The 15,263-nt window shown below is 44.7% G+C and overlaps 1 protein-coding gene across 2 annotated transcripts in view; it reads right to left on the minus strand.

Annotated features, from left to right (window-relative positions):
• The window catches only part of LOC142564283 (venom metalloproteinase antarease TserMP_A-like), a 39,758-nt gene extending 28,181 nt beyond the window's left edge, over positions 1-11,577 (minus strand). Inside the window, exons 1-8 of one of the 2 annotated variants that reach the window (XM_075675228.1) lie at positions 11,320-11,577; positions 9,294-9,463; positions 7,747-7,839; positions 7,515-7,638; positions 7,392-7,430; positions 7,209-7,333; positions 992-1,063; positions 206-339 (exon numbers count right to left, since the gene is read on the minus strand). In XM_075675228.1, coding sequence (XP_075531343.1) covers positions 206-339; positions 992-1,063; positions 7,209-7,333; positions 7,392-7,430; positions 7,515-7,638; positions 7,747-7,839; positions 9,294-9,463; positions 11,320-11,392 — 830 coding nt within the window. In that variant the 5' untranslated portion in view covers positions 11,393-11,577. The remainder of the gene's footprint in view (positions 1-205; positions 340-991; positions 1,064-7,208; positions 7,334-7,391; positions 7,431-7,514; positions 7,639-7,746; positions 7,840-9,293; positions 9,464-11,319) is intronic. The other variant, XM_075675227.1, reaches the window with a different exon arrangement.
• Between the last annotated feature and the right edge of the window lie 3,686 nt (positions 11,578-15,263).

A 15,263-nucleotide genomic window follows, 5' to 3' on the forward strand; every position in this document is an offset into this window, starting at 1 on the left:
CTACACAGTGGATAGCTGTAGTCGCCTAAACGGTTTAACAAACACACGCATAGAAAACTTTTGAGAGCAGCACAGTGCACCAGCCTGCTGTTTCACTGGTGGTCTTAAAACGAAACGAAATTCCCACAACGTTAGGCAGATAATTTGAATATCAACTTCACGTCAGGGAGTGTTGATATAGAAGGAGCCATGAAGGGGAACATACCCAGTGATCAGCATAACGGCGTCAGCGCCCTTGAAGTCACTTAGCCGCCCTTCGACGTGCGACTGTAGGTTTCTCAGAGTATCTTCTGAAATCATACTTTGTCCATACATCACTTCGTAGGAGTCATGACCCTGCTGCAGGAGGTAAATCAGAATAGAGCACAAGTTACGTCATTAGATATTCATGTTGTATGATTAACTCCTTTTCACGTACACCTCAATCGTTTTGCTTTTCTCCCTATTTGTTTCTTGCCTTCCAATTTTCTCTTCACTTGTATTTTGTACATAATTTGTAGTGTATAACAATTTACATGAACGAGTACAAAAGCTCTCAGCTGTACTTTGGAACTATACTAAACATTGATTGACTGACTGATTGATTGATTGATTGATTAATTGATTGACTGACTGACTGACTGACTGACTGACTGACTAACTGACTGACTGACTGACTGACTGACTGACTGACTGAGTGATTGAGTGATTGAGTGAGTGAGTGAGTGAGTGAGTGAGTGAGTGAGTGAGTGAATGAGTGAGTAAGTGAGTGAGTGAGTGAGTGAGTGAGTGAGTGAGTGAGTGGGTGAGTGAGTGAGTGAGTGAGTGAGTGAGTGAGTGAGTGATTACAAGAGTGCAGGGCATCATGTTATCACTAGTCCCCGATGCAAAATATTTCTCACTGATGCTTCCGAAATTCGCCTGCTGCAATGAATTCGAACCCCCTTCAGAAATTTCCCAACGTTTAAAAGCATGCCATGCTGGAAGTGCTGATTGGCAATGAAATACTTACTTGTGCACGTTCAATTCCTACAAGCCTAGGTATGATTCTTAAGTAACTCACACTTTCGTACCGCAGTTTGACCTTCAGGGTGAAAACAAAAGGAAAAAAACGATTGAAATAATTAAAATTAGGTTATTCCAAAGTTTGACGCGCGGTAAAATGACACTGCGAAAAGTTTGAAACAGCATTTTTTTTCTCATCATCTGCTTCAAGAAAAATGCACACACAAGCCGCTACACACATACGTGCACGAGATGCTCCAAACTGCATTGAAGAGAGCAATCCGAAAGGTAATCACTATAGAAACAAAACACGCCGCGCTACCATGGAACCGATGCTTGAAAAGGCAGTGCTAATGGCTAAATGTAAGGTGACAACCGGTGCTTTACATCTATAACACTACATATTCCTTTACAGAATTATTAAACAGTGATCCATTTGTATGATGACCAAGACACGAATGCACGAGCATTTTTGTGGCGGCATACTAGACATACGACCCTTGGCGTCTTGTTGAAGCCCACAGCGCTTTCAAAAACAACTCCCGGCCATACGCGATCAAGACTACATTCTATGACTGGCTTGCGCATTTAATTGAGTTACACAGTTGGTCTAACACAGATTAAGCGTTCCAATCAAATACCGCAGGTCAGCGCACCAAGTTTGATATGAATAGGAAGGGCCAGAAACGATGTAGCACTGGTTTCACAAGAAGGCAGAAACTTCACGACAGCATTCTGGCGGCCTAGTTGAAGTGTCTGGATGAACGTTACGAGACATAAGATGTTCCTATTTTATTTTGACGAACTCGCCCCAGTCTTCTTTGACTTCAATATATTGAGAATGACCCTCACAACATTTCCGAGTAATTCACAATTCCCCAGTTAAGTACAGAATTTTTTTAACGGCGGCTTCATAGGGAACGAGTGATATATATCTCATTTCGTGTATTTTTGCATCGTTAAAAAGCTCATTGAATTCTATCCACAAGAAATGGTGCAATATGTTATTCTTCCCAGGGAATCTTGCTGTCTTACGCTTTATACTTATGTTGCTCTCATTGGAATTTACATGGAAACTTACCTATCTCCTAAGTGTCTTTGACTATGCAGCTAGCATTTAGAAAAAAGAAATGCAGATGCGACACGCATCTGGGAGTCTATGTGAAGTGAAGCTTGCGTGCAACGGTTAATAAAATTCTATGCATTTGTCCATTTCTGTGCCTTCAGTGTAAAGAAAATTGGTGTGCGTGGATGTGCCTTTGCACGTCCGTGCTGCGCAGTAACACACATACGGCAATCATCTAAAAAAGCTAGCTGGCCTTGGCGCAATGCAAGAATACGTGTGCCTATTGGCCTAATGGTCAGTGCATCGGGCTGGTGATCAGGGCGACCCAGGTTCGACCTCGGGCACGTAACTCATGGGCGGCGGCGCCGACGGCGTTTTTCCTACTTCGAGCGTTCGTGCAATTGATATCGCAATAATGCACATTTTGCCACCAACAGGACCGAAATTCGTTCGGCTGCTGTGAGCTCTTCCCTGTTCACTAGGTTGACACGTAAGCCTAAGCAAACTTTTTAGCCGCGTTGCAAGTTTCAACGTGGCGAGAGACCAGGACAAGGATTCAGGTTACGTACGAGATTCACGCTGTCTATGTGTGCGTGTATCTTTCTTTGTTTCGCACCATTTATACTCACAGTACGTCGCACCGAATACCCCAAGTATAAGTACGATATATTTCTATAAGCGTCCCTAGAGGTTGCTGTCGCACTTGGTAATGACCACATCAGCCTAATCACTTTGCTTTCTCGTCGTAGGTGAAAAAAGCGGAAAATCCACGCAATACGCAAAGTTCGAGAAAGTATTGTTAGGAAGCATATACCTGCCTCGCCTGTGCACTTTCATGGCAGTAACATAAGTAACAGGAATAATTTTTATCATCAACATCAGCCAGTCCTTATATCCACTGCAGGACGAAGGCCTTTCTTGCGCTACTACACCCCCGTCATTGCGCTAGCTGATTCTAACTTGCGTCTGCAAATTTTCTAATTTCATCACCCCACTAGATTTCTGCCGCCCTGGACGCCGTGTTCCATCTCTTGGCACCCATTCTGTAACTCTATTGGTCAACCGGTTATATGGTATGGTATGAAGAACTTTATTTAGGTCCTGAGGGATCAGTCTGGGACTGATGCGGGCCGCTCCCACATCGGTACAGAGAGGCTGAGCCCCTCTGCCGTCACACGGGCCCTCTGGACAGCCTTGAGTTGGCCCGCCAGCACCTCACTGTGCAACATCCGCTGCCACCTCGAGAACCATCACCGGCCAACGCCAAGCAGGGCCAAAGCATATGTTCTAAATCGAGCAAACCCCCCACTTACTACAATAGACTGAAATCCCACAGTCCGGATTAATTTTATTCATGATGACTGCATTAGGGTACGTTCGTGTCTGCAGAAGCCTCAATGTAACCGCCTGTGGCCTATTTAATTTAGAATGTGGTAGGGGGAATACCCTGTGCTTTAATAGGGCTTGGGGATTTCTTTGTAGGTTACCAGTTGGTCCCTGTACTCAAGAGCTGGAGATCAAGCCCCTTCAGGGAGTACACGGCACACTAATCCTCGTACCTACCTGTGCGCCACCTCGTTGAGGTTACGCGGGGCTCCCTCCACATCCCCATGTGCGACGGAAACCAAGTAACTGTATGCGAAGTGATATTCCTACCCTGCAGCAGTCTGCTAGCCGGTTCCGCAACAAGTCCTCTCGAGATGGCTTTACTCGCAGATCGCGAGTCCCTAAACACCAAAACTCTTCTCGAATCAATTAGTGCTAGAGCTATAGCCACTTGTTCGGCGACCCCCGGATCTTTGATATAAATGGAAGTGGCATTTCTAATGCTCTCTCTGCCATCTTCCACCACCACTACCGGATAAGCATTTTTACCATTAATCCATGCGGCGTCAACAAACGCAGATTACTCCTCCTCCTGACCCTTTGCCTCTCGCAACAAAGCCCTAGCTCTCGCGACCCGCCTCCCTACATTGTGCACGGGGTGCACATTCCGTGGAAACGGACGAACCATGATATTTTCCCTAAGGTTGACGTTCAACTCGTGTAGGGGCGCGCCATCGTGCGACACAGCCACCGATTCTTCAATTGACTCTAAAATATACCTACCCGCTGGTGTACCTAGCAACCGCTCCCTCTGTGCAGTACGATGAGCCTCGGAATTTCAGCTAAAGCATTATGCAAACGCAGTAGTAACAACATATCGTTTGACGTAGTCTTGACGGCTTTTCTTATTAATGCTTCCAATTTACTTTTCTCGCCCCTATTCCAATTTAGCATAGCTGCCAAATACGAGAAAGTACACATAATAAATGCGTGAACTAAGCGCATCGCACTTTCTTCTCCTAAACCCCTATGCCTATTAGAGATCCTCCTTATAAGTCTTATGGCCTCCTCAGTATTCTTGGTAATACGCTGAATGGTTTTGATGGTCGATCCGTTGGCTTCAAGTACAAAACCCAAGACCCTGATTGCTTCAACTTTGGGTATCAGCGACCCTTCTCTAGTATGAATTCTAATGCAAGGCTCAACTGCCGGTACCCAACCCTTCAGCCTACCACCTAGCTTCTTAGATTTGAAGATCAACAACTCCAACATTTTAGTGGAGCACTTGAGCCCCACGAGACCCAGATACTCCTCCGTAAGCGCTACCACCTTCTGCAGCCTAGCCTCAAGCTCTCCATCACTACCACCGACACTCCATATAGTAATGTCATCCGCGAAGACAGAATAGCCAATATCCTGGACAGTGTCCAGTGTATTAGCCAACTTCGACATCGCCAGATTGTATAACATAGGCGAGAGTACGGATCCCTGCAGAGTACCACAGCTACCCAACTTAAAGACTTCCGACTTTATCTCCCCAAACCTGAGACATGTCCTTCTATCCCTAAGTAAAGCCGTGACCAAATGGAAAAGCCGCTGCTCCATATTCAAGTCTGATAGCACCCGTACAATGAAAGAATGTCGGATTTTATCGAAAGCTTTTACCACATCAAGTCCAATTAGTGCCTTAGTATCCCTTGTCCGCCGGTCAAGGAGCTGGTGCTTAATCCTGCTCATAGCATCCTGAGTCGAAAGGCCGGGCCGTAATCCTATATTGGAGTGCGGAAAGACCCCATTGCCCTCAACATAACGCGTTAGCCTATTTAAAATGACATGCTCAGCGACTTTCCCCAATCACGATGTCAGGGAAATGGGTCTGAGATTTTCAAGCCCTATGCCCTTCCCCGGTGTGGATATCCAGAACAGTAGTTGCAAGTTTCTACTCTTCCGGGAAAGAGCCTTCCTACCATCGGCAATTGATCTCCCACGTAAGGAACTCAATTGACCCATCGTCTAAATTCCGTAACATTTTATTCGTAATGCCATCCGGCCCTGATGTCGATCGACCATTAAGATTCTGCAGCGCCATCCTTATATCACTTTCAGTAAATTCCTTATCCATAGCTGCATTTTCGTCCCCACTATAGTCCAAAATCACGTCAGGTCTATCGTGCCAGGTTACCAACGGAAGGTATCTCTCAGCCAAATCCTTCAGCAACTCCTGCCCCGTGGAGTCCCAACACGCCTGATGGACCAGGTTACTTATCACAGTCCTCTGATTAGAATTAGTGTTTGTCTTATCTAGTAAATGTCTGAGCAAACTCCAGGCGCCTCCCCTCTTAATGCGACCATCAATAGAATTACATACTTCATCCCATTGCTGCTTGCACAGTACCCGACAATGGTCTTCAATTTCCTGATTAACCGCAGCTGTACGCTTTCTAAGCCTTCTATTCAATCTCTGACTCTTCCATCTCGCTAACATCAACTGCTTCGCTTGCAACAAATGCACCAGGCGACTATCCATGTGTTCCGTTTCAATATCGCTCCGAACCTCTTTAGTGGACGCCTCAACGTCTCTTTTAAGCTGACTAGTCCACTGTTCCAAGGTTAACTCATTTCCCTCCTCTTCGATTCTCTGCGCTTTTCGTTTCCTAAATGCATCCCAGTCGACTATCCTGAATGTGCGCTCCTTTTTATTAACCACTGCCCAAGTAATCATAAGTATGTAATGACGTAGAAGTTCTGCGGAAACCCGCAAGGTAGAGAGAAGTAATGAATAAAGGGAGAGGGTGGATGTAGGGTGGATGGAGGGTGGATGTCTGATTTTCCCTTTATAAGTATGTAATGATCGCTACCAAAATCTATATCAGAATTGGACCAGGACGAATCCACCCCCCCCCCCCCCCCAGAACAAAAGTGAGATCAGGTATCGAATCTCTACATGTCGACGTGCCACATCTGGTGGGATACGAAGGGTCTGTAATCAGAGTTAACTTCAAGTCTAGTGCCTGCTACCCTAGTCTCTCCCCATTTAATAGTGCTATAAACATATTTCCACACACGTTGTGACATTACCCTTGTCTTCTGCATATTTATCTTCAACCCTTCTCTCATACTTTCTTGGTTAAGGTCCTCTACTGCTTGTTGCAATTCATCCCTACTGCTGCTGAACAGGACAATGTCATCTGCGAACCAAAGGTTGCTGAGATATTTGCCGTCGATCCCCACTCCTAACCCTTCCCAATTCAATAGATTGAATAGGTCTAAGCATGCAGTTATTAGCATCTTAGAGATTGTCTCCTTGCCTGACCCTTTATTGATACGTATTTTTTTAGTTCTCCTGTGGAGAAGGAAGGTAGCTGTGGTATCTCTGTAGATATTTCCCGAGATAGTCACGTATGCCTCCTGTACTCCGTGATTACGCAATTCCTCTATGACCACTGGTATCTCTACTAAATGAAATGCCTTTTCATTTTATGCGAAAGCTATATACAGATGGTTTACATACACCTTTCTAAAAAAACGTTGATAAATGTGCTTAAGGGCCCATAAGTGAACTTCAGTTTGCGGTTTGAACTTTTAGGCCCCCAATGGAAACAAAACACATCACCTCATCTCACAATGTCACGAAGAAAAATAAAATCTCTACATATTTACTATGCTGAATCTCACATTCCGTGTGCTGTACTGTGACAGTCTAGAATATGTTATTTATCGGAAATATGTTCTACTCATGCCGGCGTACTGCTTTTCTCGTTCAGCCTCTTAAATACAAACGTTGTGAATTCGATCATAAAACGACCTGGTCACTTAGTCACGAGCCACTTACGCCATTGAAAAGTACGACGAGGTATTTCACCAGTTTCTTAAGGGTCGAGAAGTGCCTGTTGTGTTCATAATCGGATATTAGAAACACGTCAGGACGAAAAACACTTGGAAGTTCGCTTCTGGCCTCTGAAACAGACATTGTATGCCAATGTGTGATGCCACGACAAATACAGTGCTAACTCACCCGCTTTAAAATCCTCAGGCAAAGGTTCGAATTCTGGAACTGATTAAGTGGTAAAAACAAGATACATTCACTATTAGTGTGCTGATGTTCCCGTGTACTAAAAATACCTCTGAAAATTCTTACTTGATTTAATAACATTTGCTTTGTGTGACTTCACCGCATATAGTTTGTGAGCAATTTGTCCGCTCTCAGACCTTTCAGCTTCAAATAAAGGTTGAATTCGGTACGTGTGGTTTACTAGGCCCTCCTGCATTCAAACAAACAAACAAACAAACAAAAAGGTAGCGAACGTGGGCCAAATAACTGTCTGGTTTCTATTTCTTCTAAAGTCTATTTGAAGGTGAAACTGGAATACCATCACGATTCCATGTGCAGTTTCTTCCAGAAGTAGAGAAGCCAATGTTTTTTTGTTTTCGTAAAGATTTCCTTCAATATCCTTGGATTCGATCTGGTGACAAAACAACAAAACAGCCGCCTAGGGTAAACGAAGTCCTTCAGTCGTCCACAGGAATAAAATCTATATTTTTTTACATTTCGCGAAATTCTGAACAAGCCGAATTTCATGTTTATTTCTTCAATACCCAGAGGGCAACAAAAGTGCCCCAGGAGATTTCCGTCTATTCTACTTGATCATTCGCAACAAGCGAAAAAGGGCTAAGATTATTACGTGAAACACGCTATTTTATCAGTTACTAGCCTCACTTGAAATAACAAATTTTCACGTTAGTCGCTACAGAAGCTAGCAGCTAGTGCTTATTCTCTCTCCATCTGTGGCACGGAGTGCATAGGAAGTTTGATAAATGCATCCTCTGCACAACAAAAAAGCTCCCATTTGGCATCTGTTTGCATCGCTTTTAATTTTAGTTATGTAATACAGGTCTGCAGACATCGTGCTCCTTGCTTTGGCGCTTGATCAGCGGCCTGCCCGGTTGCTCCTTCGCATCCGGTTTCTTTGAGCAAGTCGCCTTTGTCGAGATCACAGTCATCTCGGCGGCTGGACTTCCGGCGCATCTCCGGCGCCACCACTAGCCTTCGGTACCTTTTTTGCTATATAGAACGATGCCTAATTGCGACAAAGCATCGCTGATTTTTAGAGCTTGGAGTGCTCGTGTTTTCAGAGCACGAGCTTGGAACGCCTTTACTTTAGCGACCGAAACAAACTCTCGGAGCAACAAACCCGCTTTCTGAAGACCTAGCAGAAACCTACCAGCGAGTTTGCAACAGTATATTTAAATAGGCCGGTTAGACCGAATGGGTCACTAAGTTGTTCAGCCGAGTCTCATCAGCGAATGGCACTTGGTCAGTTTAAAAATGCCACGACAGTCACTATACTAACTGTCGACAACTATTTGGGTGTAAACAGAACTACAATCCCTACTAAAACAAATCCTACTAACAATTCAAGGCTTTTCCGCCTTCTATGCAGTTATTTCGGTAAATAGTAACTTTACTCTTTTAACCTAGCTAAGTTATCTAAGCTTTATTATTAGTTCTTAGCACTTTGAAACCTTTCGCTGGTCTTGAAAAGTAAATAAGATTATGAACACTGTGATGCGTTTACACTCCGAAGTGCTAACTTTATTTCTTAGTCCTTCAAAAGCGAGCACTCTGATATTTTTATGCTCCTAAAGTTGTTTTTTATACTAGGGACGAGGAAACAATATAGATTGCACGTAACACACATATCTCATATGCAGCTAAAAACTGTAGTACGGTGCATTCGGGTCTTTCACTTTCATAAGTGTCGCTCGCTCTTCAGTCATAAGCTGAATGCGAGAACAGTTTATTTTCTGAAAAATAATTTTAGCACTCCTAAACATTTATTTGCGACTTTATACTGTGCTATAAGGTGTATGGTGTCATTACGTTTAATGCACAGAAGGACTATCCAAATTAACCCACCGTTCGAACGATGCGTTTGTTCTTCTGGAATGAGTGCACAGTCAATGTATCGTGCAGTACGGTAGCTTTGTGCAGTTGCACAAAGTTTCCATCACTTAAGTGAACAGCCCTCTCTCCATTTTCACTCCTCGTTTCAAATAGCAGAGGATAGACTAGTGTTCCGGGATCACCTGCAAAATTGGATGCAAAGTTAAAAGAAGAAAACTGCCGTATAGCATCTTCTATCAGTGCTGAAAAGCCAGTCTTATTAAACAGACAGTGCAAGATGACAACAATATACCAGTAAATCTAATTCTGCAGGTTAGATTTAAATGCTTCCTTGTAATTGTAATAGTCGCCTTTGAGGTAATCGGGGTTGTCTCACGTATTTCGACTACCTTCACGCAACTACGCCGCTCGCTGCGTGGTTGCAGATATTAAAAAAAAGAAACTGGCTGGTTTGCAACTGAAAGCTTTCGTCGAGATGGTTCCGGGTTCAACACACAGACGAGAAAAATTGCTCTCGAACTGTGAAGCTTTTTTTTCTGAGAAACTCGTTTTTGTAGCTTCTGCCGGGCTTTTCCGCTTCAGTCGCACATCTCGCCCAGTAATCCGGGCGGCCTTCTATAACGGGTGCGCAGTCCTGGCCATAACTTACTCCTCTCTTACACGATTGCGTCTGGTCGGTCTCTTAAATCATGGAGTCTAGCGTAAAGCGGGCCGAGACCAACATTTAAATAAACACTTTTACCAGCACATCTAATTAAACTTCTACCCCGAGGATTTCCGCGGAATCGTTTTGCGATGTTCATGTAAACGTGCGCTTACCTTACTGATTTCTTTGAGCAGTTAATCATCAACTAAAGCTTACGTTTGGAAATACCTTGACCTTTATGTTATGCCCTCAGCCCAACTTGTTCTTGAGATATTCTTAATAAATGCTTATTGTCCAGACCTGCTACGCTATTTCCGTAGGACCCTACACTACCTCCACAGTTACCCACCACATTCACTCTGTTCAGGTCCTGTCAGTTTTTCCTGTCCATAATGCTGCAGGCAACGTCGAAGGACTGATGTGTTAGAACCATCGGTGAGATCCTAGGCGAACCTCAGAATATGCTAGGAACGTTTCAAGAACTGCGCTTCAAGACAGACTCCTGAAAGTCGCGAAGGTTCCATCAACAGCGCAGTTTTGTTCAACAGAAATATATTTGAACCAACATAGGTCCAACTTTAGCGCTGTAAATGTTTTGTTGCTCTTATGCATTCTCGTAATTTTCTGGTCGCACTCAACCCTGTAAGCACAATACATAAACACATCCGGAGTAAATGTTAATTCTTCACTGAGATGCGCAAAATCAACGACAATAAAGATATTCAACGTAACGAAATCTATTCTTTAGTAATAGGTCTGTGCCTGTGGCCAACACCAGGCTGAACGCTGAAAGCGAGCCTCACCCCAAACCACCTTCGACTTCCTGTTGAACTTGTCCAGACATTTCATGCCGGATGTGAAACAATGTGAACATTGCATGCCGTACACATTCCCTAGATGATACCACTGCAGCCGGAAATTTTAGGTTGGGCGTTCTGCTCTGACCGTGACTTCAAAATATTGCGAGTCGTGCACTACAATTCTTTTTCTTCGTCTTCTGTTTCTGCTCTAGCGCAACAAATTAGCCTTGCTGCTTGTAATTCATTGTTGGCCAGAGACATTTAGCTCAACACTTTATGCTGAAAACTAAAGCTCGCCAATCAGAAAAACATTTTCTGAATGGAGCAGTACTCGTTCATGAAGTGTTAAGGACATAAAAGTTACACTTATTACCGTCTCGTTAGGGATTACAGCCGCGCTAGTTCAACGCTCCCGGTAAGAAAGAGTAAAATGAGGCTGATCTGGACAATTCAGCTGCCTTTTGGCATAAGCTCCCCTCGCTCTCGCGCTAGAAAGAAATCTCACTACTATTTCAGACAATTTTTGTTGACATGCATGTCCAACAACGTACACCGCATAATGCAAAAGTATGACACCTCATTGTGTACTTACTATTAGATTCCCTCGAACAGACGATGATTGGGAAGTGAAGCACTGAAATATACACCAGAGTAAAACGCGGCATGTCGCATCAAAAGCTGTTTTTTTCCTTACTGATCCAACATACGGGCACTGCCAATTTGTGCTATAACAACACGCAATTTCACCGAGCGCAGAACCAGTATCGCCTGCGTGACGACTTTTCTATATTAACGGTGCACTTTTGAGGCTTGAATATTCGCTGAAGTGCGTTCGAGAAATCAGAAGACATTTCTGGTATCAAAGAAAGTCAGCGTATATCGTCTGGTCGATGAAGCTCTCAAAGCAGTGGTCTGGCCTCTGAAAATATCAGAGTGCTGCGCGCTGTGTAAAAGGTTATGTAAGCGCAATTTCCAACGAAAAGTGTACAGCAGGACGCTTAAAGTCAGCCTTTTACCGCGAAAGTAAGGGCACCGCGCAAAATCTACGGAACACAAGACGAAGATAGGACGAACACGTTTAAGTTCCGTCAATTTTGCGCTGTCCCCATAATTTCACACCAGGAGCCAATTATCCCAAGCCACAACTCTAGGAACCTTTAACCTCCTTTTCCTGTTTGTTGCATGCTCATCATCATCATCATCATCAACATCGTCATCAGCCTGGTTACGCCCACTGCAGGGCAAAGGCCTCTCCCATGCTTCTCCAACTACCCCGGTCATGTACTAATTGTGGCCATGTCATCCCTGCAAACTTCTTAATCTCATCCGCCCACCTAACTTTCTGCCGCCCCCCGCTACGCTTCCCTTCTCTCGGAATCCAGTCCGTAACCCTTAATACCATCCGTTATCTCCCCTCCTCATTACATGTCCTGCCCATGCCCCCATTTCTTTTTCTTGATTTCAAATAAGATGTCATTAACTCGCGTTTGTTCCCTCACCCAATCTGCTCTTTTCTTATCCCTTAAGGTTACACCCATCATTCTTCTTTCCATAGCTCGTTGCGTCGTCCTCAATTTAAGTAGAACCCTTTTCGTAAGCCTCCAGGTTTCTGCCCCGTACGTGAGTACCGGTAAGACACGGCTGTTATATACTTTTCTCTTCAGGGATAATGGCAACCTGCTGTTCATGATCTGAGAATGCCTACCAAACGCGCCCCAGCCCATTCTAATTCATCTGATTATTTCAGTCTCATGATTCGGATCCACACTCACTACCTGTCCTAAGTAGATGTATTCCCTTACCACTTCCAGTGCCTCGCTACCTATCGTAAACTGCTGTTCTCTTCCGAGACTGTTAAAGATTACTTTAGTTTTTCTGCAAATTAACTTTTAGACACACCCTTCTGCTTTGCCTGTCCAGATCAGTGAGCATGCATTGCAGTTGGTCCCCTGAGTTACTAAGCAAGGCGATATCATCAGCGAATCGCAAGTTACTGAGGTATTCTCCATTAACTCTTATCCCCAATTCATACCAATCCAGGTCTATGAATACCTCCTGTAAACATGCTGTGAATAGCATTGGAGAGATCGTATCTCCCTGCCTGACTCCTTTCTTTATTGGGATTTTGTTGCTTTCTTTATGGAGGACTACGGTTGCTGTGGAGCCGCTATAGATATCTTTCAGTATTTTTACATACGGCTCATCTACACCCAGATTCCGTAATGCCTCCATGACTGCTGAGGTTTCGACTGACTCAAACGCTTTCTCGTAATCAATGAAAGCTATATATAACGGTTGTGTATATTCCGTATATTTCTCTATCACCTGATCAATAGTGTGAATAGGGTCTGTTGTTGAGTAGCCTTTACGAAATCCTGCATGGTCCTTTGGTTGACAGAAGTCTAAGGTGTTCCTGATTCTATTTGGGATTACCTTAGTAAATAATTTGTAAGCAACGGGCAGTAAGCTGAGCGGCCTATAATTTTTCAAGCCTTTGGCGTCCCCTTTCTCATGGATTAAGATTATGTTAGCGTTCCTCCAAGATTCCGGTACGCTCGAGGTCATGAGGCATTGCGTATACAGGGTGGCCAGTTTTTCTAGAACAATCTGCCCACCATCCTTCAACAAATCTGCGGTTACCTGATCCTCCCCAGCTGCCTTCCCCCTTTGCATAGCTCCCAAGGCGTTCTTTACTTCTTCCGGCGTTACCTGTGGGACAAGGAGGCATGCCCATTCTATAGTGTTCTAAAATTCCTCTGTATGTGGATAAAGTATCGCTTTTTGGACAAGGAGTACTCTGCCTGCGCTGGGGCCCGGTGTGTGAGTCCTCGGGTGACCTCGTTGGCGATCTTGTTCCCTTTAAGTCCACTACGGGCGGGCGCCCATATTACTCTAATTGGGTCGTTGGGTGCATTCTCCTTGCCTGCTTGCAGAATTTTGCGGGCCTCTTTGGACACCTTACCCGTGTCATAGGCTTTATTGCAGTTTTAGAAACAGTGATAATTATTCTGCTTGATGAGCTTGTCATTGCCAGGGCGATCGCCGCCATCTCTGCCTCCACTAGTGAAGAGTGTCTCACCCTACAGCTCAAGATTAGCTTGCCTTTGTCGCTCAGTACTACTGCAGCATAGTGCCCTTCTGGGTACTCTGCCGCATTGGTGTACACTATCCCTTGTTTTTGGAGTAGGGAAATTTGGAGTCTTTGGACTCTGCTCCTCCTGCATTCCTCGTTGTGCATGGGGTGCATGTTTCTTGGGATGGGGGGTTTTCTTATCCTGTTAGCAATTTCTTTGGGAATGGCGGTTATCCCCTCTCGCGATTCTGGGCTCTGGTAGCCCAGTTTTCTAAAGATGGATCTGCCCGTTTTGCTGCAAGTTAGTCTGACATATTGTGCCGCGAGTTTCGCCTTGCACATATCCTCTAGGGTGTTTGACACTCCTAGGTTGAGAATCGTCGCTGTTGATGTGCACTGTGGTAAACCTATGACGGTTCTGACACCTTTACTTATGAGGATGTCTACCTTGTATCTCTCTGCCTTAGTTGTCTTTAAGTATGGGATGGCGCAGGTGATTCGGCTAATGATGAAAGAGTGGACAAGCCTAAGTAGGTTCGCCTCCTTCCTTCCCGCGTTTTTGTTACCTATCCTCTTGAGAAGCCTGCAAGTTTGGTTGGCCGTGGCTTCTACTCTGGTTATCGTTTCGGTGTTTCTCCCATTTTCTTGTATCCACATACCCAGTATCCTGATCTTGTCCACCCCTTGGGACTGGGGTGTTGTTGACCAGGAGTTGGATATTGACCGGCTGCTTGCTCATGATTAGCATCTCCGATTTTTCAGGCGAGCATTTTAGCCCTATGGGTCTCAGGTAGCTTTCTGTTTCCCAGATTGCCCTTTCTAGGGTATCTTCTATTTGGCCATCGCTCCCGCCTCTGTCGACCCAAAGGGTGAGATTGTCAACGTAGAGAGAATGACAGAGGCCCTCTAGCTTTCTGAGTCTTTCTGGCAGCCCGATCACTGCAATGCTAAGAAGGGTAGGGGATAGCCCCGATCCCTACGGTGTTCCCTTGTTGCCTTATTGTGCCCCCGATTTCTATGTTCACCGTTCGGTCCGTGAGGAAGCTTTCGATATATTTGTATAGCTTGCTTCCTACATTTGGGTGATTGAGTTGTTGCAGGATCGCTTGTTGTTTGACGTTGTCAAACGCTTTGCTGAGGTCCAGTCTCACTATGACTCTCAAGCCGCTAGTCTTCCTTTCCAATACACGTTCTTAGAGTTGTAGCATGACGTCATTTGTGGATAGTTGTCTGCATCCAACTATGCTTTCTGGGTAGGCTTCCTTACTTTCCAAGTATCCGTTGAGCCTGTTCTGCATGACGCACTCCATGAGCTTGCCTACAGAGGATTAACAATATTGGCCTAAGGTTTTCTAGTTTGAGTTCTTTCCCTGGCTTGGGGATGAGAACTAGATTTGCTTTCTTCCACTCCCCGGGTATCTCCCCCCCCCCACTCCAAACAATTTTGCATGAATGCCGTTAAT

Source organism: Dermacentor variabilis, chromosome 11, assembly GCF_050947875.1.
Source record: "Dermacentor variabilis isolate Ectoservices chromosome 11, ASM5094787v1, whole genome shotgun sequence".
NCBI classification, from domain to species: Eukaryota; Metazoa; Arthropoda; class Arachnida; order Ixodida; family Ixodidae; genus Dermacentor; species Dermacentor variabilis.